The following is a 21,778-nucleotide window of genomic DNA, read 5'->3' as shown; positions in this document are numbered from 1 at the left end:
CTGGCCGCCCCCGCCTCCACCCTTACTCCCACCCTCACTCTGACCCGCAGTCCCAACCCTGACAACTCGTGAACTCAAGGCTGGCCCCCTCGCCCCGCACTTCCCCGCAGGCCCCGCCCCCGCCCTGTTCCCACCTCCTCCGACCTCAGGCTTGTCTCCACCCCACACCCCGGGGGGCCCGGCCCCTATACCCAGGGTAAGGGGTCCTTTCTCACCTTTCTTCACTCGTCACAATTAAGGGAACTACACAGCTACAGACATCAAACGTCCGGTCAGAGAGAGGTGCACCTTGAGGACCCCGCCCAGAAGGAAGGGCGGTTGAGCTGGAGCGGCTCCCAGGTTCGCCAGCAGAGGGCGCTGCAGCCCACCGGGCCTGGCGGTGAAGGGGCTCCAACAGTGGGTGGGGAATGGCGGTGTGTGGGGTTAAGACTCGGTAGCGGCACTCTTTTCCAAAGTGCCACGCATCCTTCTGGCGCTATGGGAGGTATCTTTAGGTAGATGGTGCACGTTGAAACATTTTTAACATATTAACCGTTTTGTATTTATTTTAAAGAAAATACAGGCTGCATATCAACACCGTGATTTCTGGAATTTCGTTGCTCAGAATGATGCTAAAACGGGATTCTTTAAAGGTCTAATTTAAGGACAAATACGAAGTAACTACAAGCTCAGAAGGAACACAAGTATGACAAAACTTGTGACTTTGGAAGTGGGTGACTTAATTTTGGAAAACACTGGGTTACCAGTGGCATTCGATTGAGGGTCACTAGTGAGGGTTAGAGCTAAGGTTAGGGCCCAGGTTAGAACTGGAGTAAGATGGGGCGGGGCGGGGGAGGTTAGGAGTCTGGGTGAGGCTTAAGGTTAGATCTGGGGTTATATCAAATTTAGGGTCACATTTGGTGACTGAGGGTAGGAATTGAGTTAGAAATTTAATTAGGAATGGAGTTAATCACACTTCAGGCTACAAGTGTCACTTTAGCAACAGAAAACTCCATAAAACTGTGGACAGATGGACAGGAACTTCTGAGGAGGACCCCCTAATATGGAACCCCAAGTGCAGCCGTCTCACCATCCCGAGCATACTCTTCCAGAATCACCCAGCAGTGGTTCAGCCAGAGCTCATGGGAAGCTCACGGGGTTCACCCCTCCGGAGCCCGGGGGCATGGGGGCACAATGACCCATCCCATCCAGGAGTAAGAGCCTCCAGAACAAATAAAGCTCCCAGCTAACATGACTGAAGATAACCACATGCTGGACAGTCTTTCCTCATTCAGCACAGTTAACCTCATTTAATCTCCCCAACCACCCTATGTGGTTACACCTTCATCCTCATTCCACGGTGGACTCCGGCTGGGGGGCGGGCAGGAAGGTTGAGTACTTGCTCCAGGTCATTAAACTTGAATGTGGCAAAGTGCGGATTTGCCCCACAGGGAGCCTGTGTCTGCACTGGAGCCCTCTGTGGCCCACACCGCTGGGTGCGTTGCCATGTATTTGGGGCAGGGGTTGGGGGCGGGGTTCTACTCTCTCCTTCCTGTGCCCTCCTGGTCTCTTGACCTCACATAATGCAAAATGCAGGCCCAGAAAACTCACACCCCAGCCTTCTGGTCCCAGAGCTTGAACTTATCCTCCTTCTTTCTTTTAGGGCAGTGCTTCTTGAAATTTTTTGTCCATTATTGCCCTCCTAGGGAGCCTTTATAGACAAATTTTTTCCTAGTCATGACTCCACCAATGAAATTTTAATACTGTGATTTCTTAGGATTTTCCATGTACAAACAAGCTCATGTCATCTGCAGATAGAGATGGTTTTACTTCTTACTTACACAGGTGTACTGTGTATCTATTTATGTACTGTGGCTCTTTGGAGGGTCAGAAACCATTGGAATAACTCAGACTGTTAGCGCTCCATCCACCCTGAGCCAATTTTCATGCTCTGTGGGGCAATACTGTCTCTGTTGAGAAAGCATGATTTGGGGTGAGGCCCCATCCCCTGTCACATTGCAAGGAAGAAGTGTCATGGCGGGTGTTAGCCCCTCCAGTGGCTCAGTTCACAGGTGGGGTGCGGTGGGGACAGGCTGAGGGGTCACGCCTCCCTGGGGCTGAGCCTGAGGCTAGGGAGGCGCAGGGACAGCACCACCATTCACTTTTGTCTCAGAGTCGAGGTGTCAGCCCCAAACCTTTTGGACCTTAATAAAGCAGATGCCTGTGGAGACTCTACTGAGAGAAGGGTCTAGAATTTCAACTGACTCCCTCCTCAACAAACAAATAAAACAGAAAGTTTGAAAGTCCCTACCCCACCACCCCTTACAAAATGCATTTGGTGCCAACTGAGGACAAAATTCCTTCATTCTTGGCTCAGGGAACTTCCTCAAACTCAGCCCAGAAGAATTCTTTAAAGACCAACTGCCTGGACTGTGCTAAAGTCAGTTTATAAATATTATAAATATCCCAAACTTGATAGCCAAGCAGATTGCAAAAGCTAGCTAGCTAACCACAGAAATTTTCCACAAAGCTCTGCAGCCAAACAAGTGTGATACGAGATATTGCAAAATCTAACACTGCTTGTCCGATTGTCTAAAGCTGAGTTCTTTGTGCAGACGGCAGAGGGCCTGGGGCAGATTTATCCGAGGGCAGACTGTCTCCTGGAGGTCCACGGCCATAAAGCTGCAGCTGACTCCACGGTGCACTGATTCTAGGGTAAATCAGACCAACCAAGGAGGAGGAGAGGGTGGGGGAGGCTGGGCCCATGGTGGTGCACTTGTCCAGCGTGCTTGGGTGGGGGTAAGGGTGCTGTGTGGCGGTTAAGACATGGGCTTTGGAGGAACCTGTTTCAAATCCCAGCTTTGCTGTGTGACCTCGAACTAACTACTTGGCCTCTGTGGCCTCATATGCAAATTGGGGGTGAGAATTCCTACATAGAAAATTGTAAGGATTAAATGAGATACATAAAGCACTAGAGTTTGTGAATTGGCAACCCTCAATAAAAAATAACTCTATACCTCGACACTGCAGAGGATAAGGCGCTGTGCTAACTCCCAGAAAGCACTGCAGCTACTCCCCTCCTCTCTGCCTTGTCTCCTCTCTCCCCATTCCCCCTCCCTCCCTTCCTCTCGCTTCTGGTTCCAATCTATTTAGGATGTGGGCAACTCTGCCATCCCCAGTTCCTTCTCCCAGTACCTCTGTCCCCATCTCTCCAAGCCTCCTCCACTGTCTCCCCTACCCCAGCAGGGTCACCTTGCAGGCTGCAGGCTGGAGGGGTTCACTATGGTCCCCTCCCCCTCGGCCCCCGCCTGGCTCCAACACGGTCATCTGCAGGAAGGTCTCTTTCTCACAGTGCCAACAAAGATGTGGGTTGGACAGAGGAGGTCCTGGGAGAAGCAAATAAATACATCAAGTTTCCAGCTGGGTCTGGAGATAAGGGCTCAGGGAGACAGGCTGAGGCGTCGCAGGCGCTGTGCCGGTTCACCCTTCCCAGCCTGCCCACACTGGCTGCACCAGCAGCAGGAAAGCCTGTTTGGGGAACTTCAAAGAGAACGTTTCAGAGAAATGCACATGGCGGGGGATGGGTGCTGTCTCTCCTGGGAGGGGGCTGGGCAGAGGGCTTACCCTCAATTTGGATTTGGTAGAGACAAGTCTGAGAAGTGAAAATGTGACAAATGAGGACTACTGTCCCAGCTGAGGCAGGTTGGGGGGGGGGGATGACCAGCCCCGAGGCACAGGAGCGGAAACTGGAACCACGAAGGGAGAGAGGCTTTTCCAGAAGTCCCACAGAAAGTCAGCAGAATAGCAGATACAGCCCCCACCCCAGCCCCTGACCTTCTGCTCCCGACTCCCTCACACTGAACTCTATCTGGTTGTCACCAAGATGTGGCCATTGGAACTGCACTTGCCTGGGTGCAGATTGGAGGCGCCTCTGCATCGGGCCAAGACCCACCTGACAGGAGGGCTCTCCTTCCCCGAAACCTCTGCCCCAGCCAGCCGCCTGGCTGGGTGTCAGCATGCTGCTATCAAGGCTACTCCAGTCCAGGGCATAACCTCAGTCTCTTCCAGATACAGGCGCGGCTCTGCTTCTGATGTCCATGAGCCCTGGAGGGGGACTCCAGGGGGCTAATACAAGAGACCTGAAGTGGGGACAGATGTCCTACCCAGAAACAGCTGCCCTCTGCCATCAGAGAGGCCTCATCTCCTGAGAGTCTCAACAGTTTCCTAACCAGTGAGGTCAGCGATGGCCACCAGGCTGGGCCTGTCCTTGACCAGACGGCCCTGGAAGGGTGTCTCACAGAAGCTGCATGCTGAGGGCATTTCCCAGCCCCATTGCTCTGTGGCCTCTCTCTTGGCCTATCTTCTCTCCAGTAAAGCTAAGGGGAAGGGAGAGAGGACCTCCAGTCCTCAGCTCTGATGCTCTGTGACTCTGGACAGCTCCCTGTCGGGCCTTCGTCTACAGCAGGTGCAGGCCTTAAAGAATCTTTCCAGCTTTGGCCCCAGATGACCTGATGGAGCAGATGGAGCCTGTCCGAGGGACACTAGCCTTCCAGAAGCCCCAGGGTTCATGTACACAGGAGCTCTGAACACGCTGGGAGGTGCAGGAGCCTGTAAGCTATCTTAGAGCGGAGATAGCATCTGCCTGGTTCACAGCTGCACCCAGGCCAAGCAGGGCACCTGGCAACATGGGGGAGACTCAGTCACTATGTGTGGAATGAATGAGATAGCAGCCTGTTTCTGCATGCCCATCCCTCTGCTTCCGTGTGCTTTACCTCTGACAGCTCACACCTGCAACTCTTCCCAGGCCTGCCTTGCGGCCACGGGAGCTGGTTGTCTGTAGGCACAGAGAGGGAAGTGCCTGGAAGTTTCCAACCCCAGGGGCAGCCCCTAGCGAATGTCTGACTCCCTTTCGTCTTTGGAAGCCAAGATCCTCTCCCTAAATCGGGACAAACTTTGAGGTATGATTATGCCTGGAGCGTCCTGGGATCAGGCTGAGACTGCCTGACAGCCCACCCTGGCTTGGCTTCCTCCCCTCCCTCTCCCTTGCTGATTTCTGCTGAGGCGTTTCCTTAATGGATCACTGGTGCGTGAATCCTTGTCTGAGCTCTGCTTCTGGGAAACCATAACCAAAAACAAATGAAGAGCCTGTTGATAGCGAGAGACTGAAGATTCCTGGGAGGAAACTCAGTTTAGTCTGTGCTGCGCTGTGCCCCATGGGCCTTGATGGGGACCATGGATGCAAAGACCCTGGGTGCCCCTCCAGGGGTTTTGAGTCTGAGGGATGGAGAAGAAGTTGGAGATTCCCCCGGGCCCCGCCCTTGTGGACTCTGCTGGGGGCAGTGTGGTGGGAGGGAAAACAAAGAAACTGCCCAGGGGGCATGTGGAGGAAGGCAAGCAGTGGTTCCCAGACTCTCTGAAGACATCCTCTTGCAGGAAGCTCTGGCAGACGCCCCCTAGAGGGCACAATTCAACCTGCAAAACTGCTTCTCAAGCCACAGCAGCCCAGGACCGTGGCCCTGGAAGGGCCTCAGAGCACACCTAGCCCTTCTTCTACCTTCACAAGAGTGGAGACTTAGAGTGAGAGAGGACAAGGAATTGCTGAAAATCACACAGAAAATCTGTGAAGTTGGCACCTTTGTGCTGCCTCCACATTCTTAAGACCAGTAGAATTCTTCCTCCTCCTTTCCAACTTGCCAGTAAAGTGCATCTCCCCTCTGCCATGGGACTGGATGACATGTTCAGGATGTGAAGTCTTGTAGGAACATCTTTGAATTCAGAAACATCTCCTGTTCATAAATATCCAGCTAACAACTGAAACTTCCACTGCTCCCAAAATAGCTCTGGGTCCCAGCACAGGCATTTCCAAGAACAGATTTTTATCCTTTTAAGAATTCTATGAAAGCAGAGAATCCTCTGGTTTGTACACCTACCCAAGAGAGCTCCCTGATCCTGGTCACAGACTGAGCCGTTACCCTGGTCACAGACCGTGGACCTAGACTGGTCTAGTTTCCAGGTAAGGGATATCTGCAATGGCTCATTATAATTATGTCACTCTCAATTCATTTGGACACAATGTTAGATTACTCTGATCATGAAATTCCCCAACTTCTATTTAAAGGGGTTTTCTTATAAATTAGGCATTTGGGATTAGCAAAGAACTATTATATATAAAATAGACAGGCAACAAGGCCTTACTGTGGAGCGCAGGGAACTAACTATACTCAATGTCCTGTAATAAACATAATGGAAAGGAATATGAAAAAGAATATATATGTATAACTAAATTGCTTTGCTGTATGCCAGAAACTAACACAACATTGTAAATCAAATATACTTCAATTTTTAAAAAAGAAGGAATATATATAGATGTATAGAAATATATATGTATAAATGAATCACTGTGCTGTACACCAGATATTATAATTCGACTGTGTACTATTTTTCTGTACATATATACCGAAAAATAAATAAATAAATAAATAAATAAATAAATAAATAAATAAATAAATAAATAAATACATACATACACATTTTTAAAAAGGGGATTTCTTGCTTGGAGCGGATCTTGGGATTGACTTCTCAACATCCATTTCCGGGCTAGAAAATTACTCTAAGCCAATCAATTCCATCCCCTTTGCCAGTGATTCACTCAAAGATGGGGAGTCCTAAGCCAATATGTGTCAATAAGACCTAAGGAGAGGCAATGGCTTCTGGAAAGGGAATCCAGTCTCTCTATTCCACTACTCTGTTACTGATATGCATGTTACCCCAGCTGCTGCCAAAGCCCTCTAATGACACTGACAGAAATGAGTCTCAAGCTGAAGCCCTGTTAGGGATGGCAGAGGAGAGAAACAGAAAAAACCTGGGCCTGCTGATGTTATTGAGCTACTGAATCAACCAGCCCTGAAGCCAGACCAGCTTCCGGCCTGTGACCATGTGAGCTGATACACTTAATAGTTTAAAACACTTTGAGATGGAATTTTGTTATCTGTGGATGGAAGCATCATGAATGATTCCCTGCCCTCCCCTCCCCTGCTTCCCCCTGCCACAGCTGCCCAGAACTCCCCCTCTAGGGGAACCAGCTCTGCCAGGGCTGGGTAGAGCACCTAAGCAGGGTGCTCCTCCCAGGTAGGAATGTCGCCTCCTTGAGGCGGAGTTCCCCATCTTCAGTAAAACACAGACCCAGATAATTACGTGAAATGCCACTGGAAGTGCTGTCGTTAATTTTGATGGCAATAAAGCGCCTTGCCAGCAAGTTAAGCTAATTTCATGAAAGCCCTGGGAGGAAGGTCGTGGACTGGATCCCATCTTATTAATAATGTCGAGCTTCATTTGAACCATTCAGGAAATTCCTCCCAGTTGCCTCCAGCCAACTGCCACAGGTTGCTACTTTCCTCTGAAATCAACAGTCGCCCCATATGCAAATGTGGATTTTTCTGTTTTTCCCTAGAAAATAATTAAAGTCACAGAGCCCAATAAATACTTAAACAGATTGTGATTTTAATTAAAAACCTTCCTCCAAGCCTGCAGCTGCAGGTCTCTTTCCACACAGGCGAACTGGTGACAGCCACAAACATCAGAATCCGGGCTTACGTATCTGAGACTAGAAGTCTTTACAAATAATCGTAGTAATTCTGGTTGTCACCCATGCCGCGGTGGGGGAGGGGTGCAGGGGGGCGTGAAGAGAGACATTTGGGGGAAGTGCCAAGGTCTTTCCCCTGCTGGAGAGCAGGACACAAGCATGTAGGGAGAGCAAACAGCTCATCATTCCTGTACCCAATGCTGCAAGGTAATGATGGTGGCTAGTTCTAGCTATCGTTGAAAAAAATAAAGCTCTTTCCTGAGCACTACCTACCCAAGTGCCAGTTACTAGATGCTTTGCATGCATTGACTCACATAAGCCTCACAGCAACCCAATAAAATAAGTATTCTTATTTATACCCTTCCCCTCCCCCACCCCAGGCACAGAAGTTAAGTAACTTAGCCAAGGTCATACAGAGAATACATGGTGGAGTCTGATGCTAGAACATTTCCTCCTAACCACTACGTAGAGTGTGTATGAGGGAAAAGAGAGATGGAAATTGGGCGATGGGGGTTATAAACAGGGACTGCGGAAGCTGAAAGGTGGGAAGCTGTATGTTTAGGAGATTCTGGCTAGAGGACAGGTGGGGAGGGTCTCCTGAGCCAGCTGCTATGCTGGGGATATGTGATGTCCTTCTAGGCCCTGGCTTTCTTACTCTCAGAGGCCCTCCCTCATTCATTAAATCACCTACCTCTCACATTAAATACAAGCACATGTACAGCTCTGAATGCAGTTCCAACTGAACATTGCACAAAGCAATGTTACATGTCCTAAACGTTTAGTCAAACGTCTATTACTTCCAACTTCGCAGTTTTCTATTTTCGTTCTTAAAGCCTGAAGAACATTTTATAGGTCCCTGGCAAAGTTGGACTTAAGGATTGCTTTCTACGGCTGGGGTGCAGGACTCAAACAGACAGCGCTCACGCAGCACAGGGGAAGGTTGAAGGAGGGTGGAAGAGGAGTACAGGACGGTTTCTTCCCAGCAGAACCAAACTCATTGATTCATGTCAGGGACTATTAGCTCAAGGAGCATCCGGAGGGTGGCTGTTGTGCCCTGGGCGTTGAAAACACAATGGGGTGAGAAGCGGGGACTGTGCCTGTGTTGGGCAGGGGTGAGGAGGTTGCAGATTCCTGGTACGTACGCTGGGTGGGCATGGGAAGGAAAGCTTCGGAACCTTGGTTTAGCGTCCCCCACTTGGGAACGTTGCGCCGCGGGATACAGAGCTGTGGGCAGCGCATGCCTCCGCCCTGGCTGGCCGAGTGTAACCCAGCCGTTACCCCGGGCCTCTGAGCCGGGCAGCCGATTTCCAGCAGGGGGCGCGCGCGGACCAGGCCTGGGCCCGAGACTTGAACGCACAGAACGCGGAGAGCTAGTGTGGGGATCCAGTGGGTTTCAACCCGCTCTACGCTCGCGACCGTCCGGGTCAGCTAGGTCGAAGTTAGAGGTCGAGCCACAAAAAGGTGCCCGGAACTCTAGCTCTTCGCCCTGGGTCTGTCTAGGATCGCCCCCCACCCCCACAAGCCTAGTCATTGAGCCTCGGCATATATTCTGCAGATTTCAAATCTGGGCTCTCCACGTTGGCGTCTTGGAACCTTGCATCCCTCCTCTCCCCACATCTACTTCCACACACCTGATAAGATGTCTGTTTCTTTAACCATCAAAGACGTGGGCGGCGGCGGGGTGGTACCTTCGCTCCCGATTCCCCAGCCCTTCAGTAACTGTATCGTTATTAACATCACAGACATTAGAGCGGCTCCTGCGCGCCTGGTGGCGCCGGTCTAGATGCGCTCAGTCTTCTAGTTGAGCTCGGAGGCTGATCCTGGAGTCCTAGTTCCCATCTCAGGCCTCGGAGGACTCTGCCTAGGGCGACGCGGGCTCCAGCCCTGCCAGGGCGGGCACTGACCTCTTCAAGGTCCAAGGCGGTGGTAAGGCTTGTCTTTCCCCCAGGGCAAGCTCGGGGAACAAAAGCACTTGCTGGACAGTGGGGGGAGCCGCGGGGGTCCGCGGGAGTCGGCGCCCTCGCTTAGGTGGTCACTGCGCCCTTAGCGCCCTCCAGGCTCCTGGAGCCCTGTCTCCCTGCAGAATCCCCCCGGCTTCTGCACCCTCAGCAAAAGAGCGAGGGAAAGGGGTCTTTCTTGGCCCGTGGGCCCCGGAGGTTCCCAGGACGCGGGTAGGGAGGGTCCCTACGGTCCAGGGAAGTTCCTCTGCGAAGAGTGAGCAAGCTCATTTTTCCTTCTGTTCCCCAGCCTCTGTCTTCCAGTCCCTCAACCCTTCCAAGTTATCCCCTGCCTCTCCGTCCACCTTCTAGCAGAAGGCAAAAAGAACCAAAAAAGAGGTGAAACTTGGGTGGAGGGTCCTCAAGCACGCGCCTCAAAGCTGGAACCTCGGTCCCTGCCTTTATGCCGGGAGCCCCTCCCTGCGCCAGGGAGTCTCCAGGACCCCCCACCCCCAACCCAGGACCCACCCTCCAACCTCGTTGCTGGGCCCCCGCCTCCCCAGGCCCCTCTTCCTCGACAAGCCTCCTGGAACCGCCCCTCAGGATTCCCAGGACGCAGACAACACGCCCAGAACGCCCCCTTGCTCCGCAGACAAAGAGGCTGTGCCAGGCCAGCCGGCCGCGCCATAGCCCGGCCCAGCCAGACCGAAACCACCCGGACTCACTCCTGGACTAGGGACCTGCTCCCGCTGCCCCCACTGCAGGGTAAAGGTCCTCTCACTCCTCCTCCCTGCTCAAAGATGTCTTCCGTCTCCGGAGTCCCCGCGCCCTTTCCCCGGGGCTTCTGTGGGGACTATAGGCCCAGGCAGGCGGAGTGAAGTTCTGGGTTCTGAATTCTGAGTTGAGAGAGATGCGCAGGTCCCAGACCGCTAAGCAACCGCAGGAATAGGAGAGAGGGAAGGATGTCAAGTGCACGCGCGCATCTTTTCATATTTAATTTACAAAGGATCCTCGGAACCCGTAGTCGGGTGGTCTCTTTAGATGCAGCGCTCCTCACCCGTCTCCCCCCCCCAAACCTTCCCAGCTCATTAAAATGCTCAACGCTCAAATTGGAAGATTGATCTCAGAGGCCCCAAACCCGAGCCACCGACCCACCTTCAGAGACCGCTTAGTCCAGGGTGAGGGCAGGGGGGCCACGTGCTCCCGGAGAACTCAGTGTGCACGGAAAAACCGGGGAAGGCAGGGACTGTGCGTATTTCCCGGAGCCTGCACCCCTTTCCCGACTCTGGTCAGCAACTCTGTCTCCAGGGCTGCCATGGGCACCGTGGGGGGACAGAAATCGAGTTTTATACAAATGCCTCAACATTCCCGCGCCTCCACCTCCTTGTTGCTGAAAGAAATATTGGGATTTCTCCTAGACAGGGAACAAGAGTTGGGAACAGCAGACAGTCGAGTCTGCTGGGGCCGGCTGTTGTGTGAGGGTGTGAGACAGCGGGGCGACACCGGGCCTCGGAGACTTTGAGGGGTAGGGTGTGGGATTGACGGTGTGTTTGCTTGTTAGGCTGTAAAGATGTTGGCGGAGGCGGAGGCGGGGGTGGCGGGTAGAGATGCTCAAGCCTTAAGTCCCCAGCCCACAGTGCTCAAAAGGAGCAGACGTTTTGTAACCATTCCTTTCCGTGCCGCTGTCTCCTGCAGCCCCGGAGCCCCACTCGCCTCTTAGCTGGCAAGACCTGAGAGCAAGATCAGGACGGCTTCCTGGGAGCGGAGGCTGGTAACCACTCTCCCGGCCCCATCCGGCAGTACGCACCGGCCGGCGCGCTGGGCGGTGGGCTTCAAGCGCTGGTTTAGCCACAAAAGACGAGACGTACAGAGTAAAGCTGAAGAGACTTGGCAGGGTCGATGGTGGGCTGGGGAGGGGAGCGTTGATTCCCCGCGCACCCTGCAGGGCGGTGCTTTCTCGTCTTCGGGTTGGACGGGGGGGGGGGGTGCGGGGGAGATCAGGGCTCCTAGCTGCCCAGATCCAGGCAAAAATAGCAGGGAGGGTGAGGCTCTTTGCTAACACTATCAATTATGCATAGTGTTGAATGTGGCTTCGGGGAGGAGGCGGCTAGCAGGGGGTGGGTGGTGCGGGAAGGAAGGGTCCGCGCGAGCCCGGCTGCGCGCAGCTCCGCCGGTCCCGCTCGAGGTCTGTCTGCGCCACCGCCTGCCTTTGCAAAAAGAGTTTAAAGGCAAAGGCACGCCTTCCCCCCTTCATCGTGCGCCTTTCCTTCCCCCCAAATTCCTCAAAGATGGTTTGTCTCACGTGTTGCGGGGTGTAAAAGCGGTTCGCATTCAATTAACAGCAAAGCTCACGGGCCCTGGCGGGACCCGCGCGTGAGGGTGAGTGCGCATGAATGTGCTTGCGTTTAGGAGGGGGGGAATGGTGAGTGTTCCGGGTGAAGGTGTGCATTTGAAAATGTGTGTGAACACATTGTTACATGATGATGGGTCATTCTAACATGTGGACTGTGTGGAGGGTGTGAGGGTCTGTGTCTGTGCCAACGTGTTTGAGTGGGGGGCGGTGTGATTAGAGATAGTGACAAGGTCTACGGATGTGTAAATGTGGGGGGGGCATGGATTATAGGAGTGTGGTGAACTGGGAAGAGCCGAGCCAAGGGCGGTGGGTGTGGGGGCATCCCTTTGTGACCAACGTCTCTCGGCCACTGGGAGAGTCTCTATGGCTTTAACAAATGTAGATGGTGCGGGTGGTGGGAGAGGCTGTGCGCGTCCCTGCCGAGCCCGGGAGCGCGCGAAAGGACTCTTCAATCGGCAGCCAGTGAGAGGTGGGAGGAATAGACGAGAAACAAAAAACTGAAGTGGGACCTCAGGGCCAGGAAAGTCCAAAACTTACCTGTCCCTTTCTCTGTCCCTCCCTCTGTCTTCCCCACAGTCGCAGCAACAGATGTGGAAAGCGCCCTTGGGCTGTCGTCCTGGCTCCGCAACATCAGGTCTGGAGAAAAGGTTGCAGCCCCAGGGCAGCGCACGGAGTCGGCGAGCAGTGGGTAAGGCGCAGAGACCACCTCACAACCCTGACCCAGGTAAGGGTAGGTCCTGCCTAGGGTGCCAGACACCTCCGGCCCTGAGACAGGGGAGAGAAGAGGAGGCGGGTCTCCCTCCAGAGCACGGAGGAGTGAGGAACGTGGGTTCCTAAGGACCAGAGTGTGGGAGGTGCTGTGGCAAACTTGCCATAAGCCCTAGGTGGGAGCAGGGAATCTGTGTGTAAGTGCATTTGTGTGGCTTGGGATTTGAAGCTTTTGGGGGAGGGGTGGGGAGCTCAAGCATTGTGTGCTGCTGAAAAGGGGCAAGATCTTGAATCTTCTCCTGCTTGATTAGCTAGTGGCAGCCCCCTTGAACCACGGCTGGGAACTTCCCCTGCCCCCATGGGAGCCTGCAAAGGTAGGAAGGGGAGGGAGAATCTTGAGTGAGCTCCCTCCATTGCTCCTGGCCCCTGCTTGGAGGAGGACCTCCTTCCTCAGATGGAAGGTTAAGCGAGCAAGCCGTCAGTTTTCCCCTCCCAGGAGCTGAAGCCAGAGGGGGCCTGACAAGTTCGTTTCCCATCCCAAGCCTCTTAGCACCTGCCCCAAGTTCTCAGCATTTGCTGATCCTCTGAGATTTCAGTTTTGGAGGATACTCAAGTGTATACTCAAGTGTCCCTGTATGTGGGTTGGTCTGTGTGAGGACTTGTGTCCTGGTGTCTGTCATTTCTCACAATGAACAGAAAAGCGCTTTGCCCCATGATGGAGATCGCTGTACAAATGCTGTGTTCGATTGAGAGAACAATGAGGTCTCCAGGATACATTGCGTCCTTGGGTCTGTCACGGTGTCTTTGTGTTTGTTTGTCTACGAAATGTGTTGTGAACCTCTAAATGCCTGCAGAAGTTGGCAGTTTGATGGCGGTGCCTGGGTGTGTGTTTGTATTGTGCGCCTATATGGGCGTGTGTGCAAGTGCTGTGTGTGGGACAAAGAGTTCAAAGGAGGACAGGCGGTCATGGACAAAAATGCCCTTTCTGTTTATTCCTTTCACTGAGTTAAACGAAAGCTTAGAAACATAGGCAGGGGTCAGTGCAAAGCCCAAGGCAGACCCGCGAGCAGCCCAGCCTGCGGAGGGGCCAGCCTCAGGGTGACCCGACAGGTAAAGAAAAAAACAGGAGGTAGGAGGCGGCTGGAAAAAGAAGTCAGGGACGTAAGAGGGAGCACACATTGAATCCCGAGACTTTTACTGAGCTCCAACTCGTGCCTCAGAGACCTCCTGGGCACAAAGGAGAAAGCTGCCGGAGCCCTGGGACCTGCCCTAGACGGGTTTACGGAGGCAGAGCTTGATAGGGGAGGGATGGGGCTCGGTGAGTCACCTTCTTCCCTCTTCCCCTGGCTTCCACCTGCAGGATCCACGATGGTGCCCTTGCGAGCACTGTGGCTGGCCTGGGCGCTGCTAGGAGTGGCCGGAGCGTGCCCAGAGCCGTGCGCCTGCGTGGACAAGTACGCGCATCAGTTCGCCGACTGCGCCTACAAGGAGCTGCGAGAGGTGCCCGAAGGACTGCCGGCCAACGTGACCACGCTTAGCCTGTCGGCGAACAAAATCACTGTGCTGCGGCGCGGGGCCTTCGCCGACGTCACGCAGGTCACGTCGCTGTGGCTGGCGCACAATGAAGTGCGCACTGTGGAGCCAGGCTCGCTGGCTGTGCTGAGCCAGCTCAAGAACCTCGACCTAAGCCACAACCTCATATCCAGCTTCCCATGGAGCGATCTGCGTAACCTGAGCGCACTACAGCTACTCAAGATGAACCACAACCGCTTGGGGTCGTTGCCCCGAGACGCACTCGGTGCGCTGCCCGACCTGCGCTCCCTGCGCATCAACAACAACCGGCTTCGTACATTGGCTCCCGGCACCTTCGACGCGCTGAGCGCGCTGTCACATCTTCAACTCTATCACAACCCCTTCCACTGCAGTTGCAGCCTTGTGTGGCTGCAGGCCTGGGCCGCGAGCACCCGGGTCTCGTTACCCGAGCCCGACTCCATCGCGTGCGCCTCGCCTCCCGCGCTGCAGGGGGTGCCGGTGCACCGCCTGCCCGCCCTATCCTGTGCACCGCCCAGTGTGCATCTGAGTGTCGAGCCGCCGCCTGAGGCGCCAGGCAGCCCCCTTCGCGCCGGCCTGGCGCTCATGCTACACTGCGTCGCCGAAGGACACCCCACACCCCGCCTGCAGTGGCAACTTCAGATCCCGGGTGGCACCATAGTCTTAGTGCCGCCGGTCCTGAGCGGGGAGGATGACGGGGACGGGGCAGAAGACAGGGGGGAGGAAGGAGAAGGGGACGGGCCCACGCAGACAGAGGCCCCAACCCCGACTCCAGCACCGGCTTGGCCCGCGCCCCCAGCCACCCCGCGCTTCCTGGCCCTCACAAACGGCTCCTTGTTGGTGCCCCTCCTGAGCTCCAAGGAGGCAGGTGTCTACACATGCCGTGCCCACAACGAGCTGGGTGCCAACTCCACTTCACTACGTGTGGCAGTGGCAGCTGCCGGGCCCCCAAAACACGCTTCTGGCGCAGGGGGAGACCCTAACGGGCAGGCCCCAACTTCTGAACGTAAGTCCACAGCCAAAGGCCGAGGCAACAGTGTCCTACCTTCCAAGCCTGAGGGCAAAATCAAAGGCCAAGGCCTGGCCCGGGTTAGTGCCCTCGGAGAGGCTGAGGCGGGGCCAGAAGACGAGGAGGAGGCAGGTGAGGGAGAGGAGGCCGAAGACCAGGTCTCTGCGGACGGGGTGGAGGAGCAACGCTGTGGCCACGGGGACCCCTCGCGGTACGTGTCCAATCACGCGTTCAACCAGAGCGCGGAGCTCAAGCCGCACGTCTTCGAGCTGGGCGTCATCGCGCTGGACGTGGCGGAGCGCGAGGCGCGGGTGCAGCTGACGCCGCTGGCGGCGCGCTGGGGCCCCGGGCCCGGCGGGGCTGCAGAAGCCGGGCGGCCAGGGCGGCGGCCAGTGCGCCTGCTCTATCTGTGCCCGGCCGGGGGCGGCGCAGCCGTGCAGTGGTCGCGCGTAGAGGAGGGCGTCAACGCCTACTGGTTCCGCGGCCTGCGGCCCGGCACTAACTACTCCGTGTGCCTGGCGCTGGCAGGCGAGGCTTGCCACGTGCAAGTGGTGTTCGCCACCAAGAAGGAGTTGCCCTCATTGCTAGTTATCGTGGCGGTGAGCGTGTTCCTCCTGGTGCTGGCCACCGTGCCCCTGCTGGGCGCCGCCTGCTGCCATCTGCTGGCCAAACACCCGGGCAAGCCCTACCGTCTTATCCTGAGGCCGCAGGCCCCGGATCCCATGGAGAAGCGCATCGCCGCCGACTTCGACCCGCGTGCCTCCTACCTCGAGTCCGAGAAAAGCTACCAGGCAGGCGGCGAGGCGGGCGGCGAGGAGCCAGAGGAGGTCCCCGGGGAGGGCCTTGACGAAGACGTGGAGCAGGGGGACCCAGGTGGGGACCTGCAGAGAGAGGAGAGCCTGGCGGCCTGCTCGCTGGTGGAGTCCCAGTCTAAGGCCAACCAAGAGGAGTTCGAGGCGGGCTCCGAGTACAGTGATCGGCTGCCCCTGGGTGCCGAAGCTGTCGACATCGCCCAGGAGATTAACGGCAACTATAGGCAGACAGCGGGCTGAACTCCCAATCTGCCCGGCCGCCCATTCCCATCCCCACCTCGGGCGCCTGGGAGCAGAAGCCTACTGCTGGCAGGATTTATGCACCCCTCTCTTCACTTACTCCGCCCTCTACCACCCTCTAATCTTGACTACTGGGGACTTCTAGTGGGGAGTGGGATGATTTCATCAGTCCCACCCACAATGGTCATTGACTTTGTGGGTTGAATTCGCCTCCACGGCAAGCACAGCTTCCCCGCTCCTCCCTCCCTATGTAAGACACCACCCGCTGACCGTGAGGCTAAACCCAAGCCTCTCCATTCCTACCGCAATTATCTGCGCAATCGCCCCGCTGCCCGCCCCATCGTGGTCTCGAGAGCAGAGAAAATGAGAGAAGACGTTGGAAACATCTGATGGTAGCGCTGTGGCTCGAGGATCAGCCCGGGACCCCCAGCAGATGTCTCTAGCGTGGAGCGCTGTGGGGTCCTGCCTCGACACCTTATTCAGCCCTTTCCGGGGTGCGCGTCCCAGAAGCCAGGATTCAGTGGCAACTCCCCAGTTTTTAGATTCAAAGCCCCCTTCTGATTGGGAACCAAACACTTCTGTCCCCCCATCCGCACTCTGCTTCTAAACAGCTGGAGCCGAGCCGGATGCTTGCAGCGCCTTTCAGCTCCGCGCTCTGATTTTCATATTTTCGTTGTTTTCAAAGACAGCACACTCTGGGTCTGGTGCTAACACTCCCTTCCTAGCCTCTGGGAAAACGTGTGTGTGTGTGTGTGTGCGCGCGCGCGTGTGTGTGTGAATGGGGGCGGGAATCCGTCTTCTCTCGCCCCCTCTCCTAACTTTAAGCGCTGCGGAACCGCGGGCCTCTCCCGCGGAGGGCGCAGCCTCAGTCCCAGGCCAGTTTCGTGGTGGGTGGGTCGGAGTTTCTGGAGATCGGTGCACTCGACAGCTCCGCTCCCGGGGGTGCACGGGCCCAGACCTCAGCTCGAGAAGCGCCGGGGGCGCAGGAAGCCAGCTGTGGCCTCCCAGACCTGGTGTCTCGTGAGGGCTTGGGCCCTGGTTCGCACAAAGCCTGCCCGTGACCGAGCGGCAGGATCCGTATGGAGAAAGGCCCTGGGTCCTCGCGCCTCCCCGCCCGGCCCCTCCTTCCGCGAGAGTAGTATTTGCCCAGCTGTAGTCCTAGACGAGCGTGCTCTGTAGGAGAAAAATCTGTGTCCCGTAAAAGTGTGTCAAGTGTAGTATGGGGAGGAGGGCGGGGAGGGCGGGGAAGGAGGGAGGGAGAGGGACGCGGCGCGGCCACTCGGGCGGGGGTCTTTTTTTGTTCTTGCAGAAAACCGTCGGGGGTGGGGGTGGGGTGGGGTGGGGGCGCTGGGACCAGCCCTGTCCGCGAAGCGCAGCACAAGTGCGGCCCGGGGCGGAATAGCCCCCTGGAGCCCGCGCCCTTTTCTAAAGGCGTCTGTATGTAAACAGTCAATAAAACAATCAATTTGAACTGGGCTTGGTGACTCTTTGTCAGGGGACAGAGGGAGGAAGCCTGGGGGATGCAGGAAGAAACCGCGGAAGGCAGGAGGCCCTCGGATCCCCCTGTTGAGATCCTTTGTGTGATTTCGTGTTTGTCCTGTGATTTTGCCAGGTGTTTACACCTGGTGACTGCTCTTGGTGCCTTTAACCCTGGATGGAGGAGGGAAACCAAGTGGGATGGGGGAGGCTGGAAGTGAGTGAGGAGGACTTGCAAGGGGGCAGACTGAACTGGGGGGAGCTCCTGAGTGCATGAGTGTGTTGTGTGTGTGTGTTGTGTGTGCACAATCCTCCTTGGGTTGAGGCTATGATGGGGTGTGGCTCTGTGTGTGAGGACTGCCTAGTTTCTGAGTCGCAATACCAACCTTGGCCCTCTAAGAAGCCAGTGGGGGAATTCATAGGCGCAAGACTGCTGCGGCTTGCACAAGAGAAATCACAAGCAACAAACTACAGAGCAAGCAGAGCAAGCAAATGATGGAGGGCAGCAAAGGGGGAAACCTGGCAAGGTTGATTCTACAGAACAAGCTGGCATCTTAATCCCAGGAGCCGTGTGTGTGAGTGTGTGTGTGTGTGTGCGCGCGCGCACGCTTGTGCTGGGGGTGACGCTCAGTGACTGAGGCATGGACAACCGGCAAGGTATGTGAGACTTGGCGTGGGCTGAGGTGGGTGCACATGTACAATCGGGGTTGGAAGCACACTCATCTAATAGTCCTAGAAATGAAGCTTCTTGAGTGGGGAACTGGAGAGACAGAGGGATGGGAGTGGATGCTCCTGTCCAGCCCAAAGTGCTCAGTCTGGGCTGGTTGTGTTTCAGCTGAGTCCCCCCATGGGATAGGGTGTGGCCAGGAAGGGAAGCAGAAGAGGAAAGGAATAGAAATGAGGGGGCAGCTGAAGATTCTATCCCTACTCTCCCTTCTTCCTGCTTCCAATCTCTTCTCATCCTTCACTTTCTCTGTGGATTTCAGGTCTTCCTAATTGAACCAGGCCAGCCTGCGGACCAGGCCAAGTCCAGACAGCCAGCATCCTACCCTAGTCTGTCTCCTGGCAGAAGTGTTGGCTGGGACACTTCCCAGGGCCGGAGCTCAGGTTCTCTTCCCAGACCAGCAAAACTGTCTCTGAGAAAAATTCCCGCCTGAGGGCCACAGCCCAAACCTTGCCACTGCAACCCACCCCACCATCATCAGGGCCATAGCTCAGAAATACACTCTTTCAGGAAGAAGACTGCGTTATTCTATCCGCAAATGCTGCCTTTGAGCAGGGGCTGGGGCCGGCCCAGTGTCTGTGATTGGTTCAGGAATCCACCCACATGATTGCTTTGAGCACAGGTCTGGCTGGGCCTGTGAGTGCGTATCAGTGTTGGTCCCACCCAATACTCTCACCATGGGAGGGGCTGGGGAGAAGGGTTCCTTCTTGTCCCCCACCCCCATCCTTGCCAAGGATGGTGAACCCTCCTGGAGACCCCTAGGATCCTGACTGCCCGCAGGGGAATGTGCAGAGTTACTGAGAGCATGGCCCCTTCTTTGTCCTGGGCCAAGCTTCCTAATAGATGAACACACACCGCTCAGCTAGGCCTCATGCTCCCTGGACAAGCCCAGGTCCAAAGTCTTAGCCCAAAGGGAGAGGAATGGGTGGTGCTGGAGGTGGAGGACCAGGATGTGGTGACCCTCTGCAGACTGCCCACTGAGATAGCAGCCCCCTCAGGATCTCTCCAGCTCCTGTCTGAATGTCTGGGACATGGTCCCCAGCCTCCGTCCTTCCTTCCTGTTTCTTTCATTCCCTCCTCCTCTCTCCTCTCTGTTCTCTTTTTCTTTCTGCCTCTTATTTCTTGCTCAAGAAATCTCATAAAATCCCAGCGTTGCAAGAGACCCTGAAGACTTGCTAATTCAACTCCACCAGTTTGAGGTTTAATTCTTTTCTAGACTGTCCCCATCAGATGGCTGTGTGAGACGGGGACCCACTATTCCCTCCCTCCCACCAAGGACCCAGCTGTGGAGCAGTTTCAAATGTGTCTCCCCCTCAGTCCACCCTCAGGCCTGACTGCCATTGACATGTGCTCTGTGAGACCCTGTGGAAGTGTGGAGGTTTGAGCCCTACTTGCATTCCTCACTCCAGGATTCCAAAGCTTTTCATTCAATGTGCATTTTTTGAGGTTCTACTGTATGCTCCAGGTGCTGGGCTAGCTAGCTCTCTCTAGTGTATTTTATCATAAAACTTATTTGGATGAGAATGGAGTCTGATGGGTTGAGGAGTGTGTGTGTGTCTAAATGTGCACTGGGGGGACCTGGAAAATGGTCAGAGAATGCAATATGACAGCAACAGCCTTGGAACTCAGAGCAATTTATCAAGGACAGTAATTCTTTGAGCTACAGAAACCAGATGCCCAGGATGTGGCCTTGAATCAGATCAGAAAACTGTCTGCAGAAAGGTGATTTGAAAGGAGTGCCTCCACCTGCTCCCTAGTATCTCCTAAAGATCCAGCTGGAATGAGAACCATCTTGAAGATCATTAGAGAAAGTCCATTAATATCAAAGGACAAAGGAAGACAGGGCTTCTGTGAGGAAGAAGCAGCTGGTGTGGCGTCCTCTGCTCCCTGATCTTGTGTCTGGAATGCAGCCCTCCACCCGTGGCATCTAAATTACAACCACAACTAAAGCTAACGTCTCTAAAGATGACTTGAGTCAGTAAATGTTTGGACTGCTATTCCCTGGTGGTGATGCTAATCTTGGTTTTCCTTCCAGGTTCTCAGGGTGATGCATTTTGGTACATAAAGGAAAGGGGGGTCTCTTGCTGTGACTGCCTTGCCCCAGATTTGTTAATATCAGAGCCCCAGTTATGAGACACCCCAGGGAAAGAGGGACCTTCTGTCTGCACACCAGGAGGCATCATCCGCAGAGAACGAACCATGACTGCAAGAGCACTGAGCAAGAGAAACTGGGAGACCTTGTCTTTTCAGGGATTTGGTTCATTCTCTGCTGAAAAAGCCAAGCCTAGATACTAGGATATAAGAAAGGCCTTATGTAGAGGCCTTAAATTGTCAAGTCTGATCTAACAAATACCTTTATCTTGTAAAAACTCCAACATAAAGATATTGACAAGAGCAGTTCTGGAAAACTGGAGATTGGAGCAGGCAGGCAGAGCCATTTCAGTTGTAATAAGTCAATTAATTGATTGTATTTGCAACACACCCACCTGTGCATATGTGTTCAATGACAAGATTTTGCCTTAGGACTCAATGGAGAATAACATTATATTGAAAATTAAAGATCTGCTGTGACTGGCATATAAAAGAGATTGAATTATAAAATGTCTTACAATAGTAGCGTTTAGTTCAAAATATGACTAGTGTTCCTAATGAGACTTGATATGGATTAAAAAAAAAAAAAGCCACCCAAAGACCCCATGATGGGTAGACTTGTTGTGTTAAATTAGTTGGAAAGACTTTGTATCATCCCTTGGTTGAATAAGTAATTTAGGTAATTTGAAGATGGTATGATTTTTTTAAATTGTGCTAATTGCCTATCCTTTGTCTGGACATGTGAATGTAGGTTTAATAATTAAATTTAAGTCCACATGGAATGAGGAGAATAAAAGTGTTTATATTTTTATCAACTGTTTACTGCTTAAACATTTCCCCCTGTGGATTACGAGTTAATTTGGTTTTGGCAAATTAGATGCATTTTCTCTTAGCAACACTCTAGCAACTGGTCCTTAAATTGAGTCTAAAAGCCATTCAAGGCATCCAACCATTTGAGAGAAAAACTGCCACAATCATAGAGATCAGAGAGGAACTTCATAAGAATTGATCAGTGTTGAAATGGGGCAAGAATGGGAATGGTGAATTAATTATCAATACTTTGTAATAAAAGTGGCTTATCATATATTTAGACTGGCTAAAAATGCTACTGGTCACCTCAGGTTAACAAAAATATTAACAATACCTGTAGTAGCTAACATTTATTGAACTCTTACCATATTTGAAGCACATGCTATGGAATTTAAACACATTATTTTCTTAACCCTTTTAATTATCCTGTGAGGTGATATTATTCCCATTTACAGCAAAGAGACCAAAGAACAGAAGGGGTTAGTCATTTGCTGAAGGTCACACCA

The 21,778-nt window shown here is 54.0% G+C and overlaps 1 protein-coding gene across 4 annotated transcripts; it reads left to right on the top strand.

The window, feature by feature from the left end:
* Positions 1-186: 186 nt before the first annotated feature.
* On the top strand, positions 187-17,390 carry ISLR2 (immunoglobulin superfamily containing leucine rich repeat 2). 4 transcript variants are annotated; one of them, XM_072951022.1, is made up of 5 exons: positions 187-339; positions 554-683; positions 2,595-2,694; positions 12,428-12,575; positions 13,920-17,390. In XM_072951022.1, exons 4-5 carry the CDS (start codon positions 12,440-12,442, stop codon positions 16,169-16,171), a joined length of 2,388 nt encoding a protein of 795 aa, XP_072807123.1. In that variant the 5' UTR covers positions 187-339; positions 554-683; positions 2,595-2,694; positions 12,428-12,439; the 3' UTR covers positions 16,172-17,390. The 4 variants fall into 4 exon arrangements, with proteins under 4 accessions (XP_072807123.1, XP_072807124.1, XP_072807125.1 ...); XM_072951023.1 differs by lacking the exon at positions 187-339 and having other exon boundaries at positions 459-683; XM_072951024.1 differs by lacking the exons at positions 187-339; positions 554-683; positions 2,595-2,694 and adding an exon at positions 11,227-11,269.
* The last annotated feature ends 4,388 nt before the right edge of the window (positions 17,391-21,778 follow it).

This window comes from Vicugna pacos, chromosome 27 (genome assembly GCF_048564905.1).
Source record: "Vicugna pacos chromosome 27, VicPac4, whole genome shotgun sequence".
NCBI lineage: Eukaryota > Metazoa > Chordata > Mammalia > Artiodactyla > Camelidae > Vicugna > Vicugna pacos.
The sequence above is the reverse complement of the archived record's forward strand: the minus strand, read 5'-3'. Positions and strand labels throughout refer to the sequence as shown.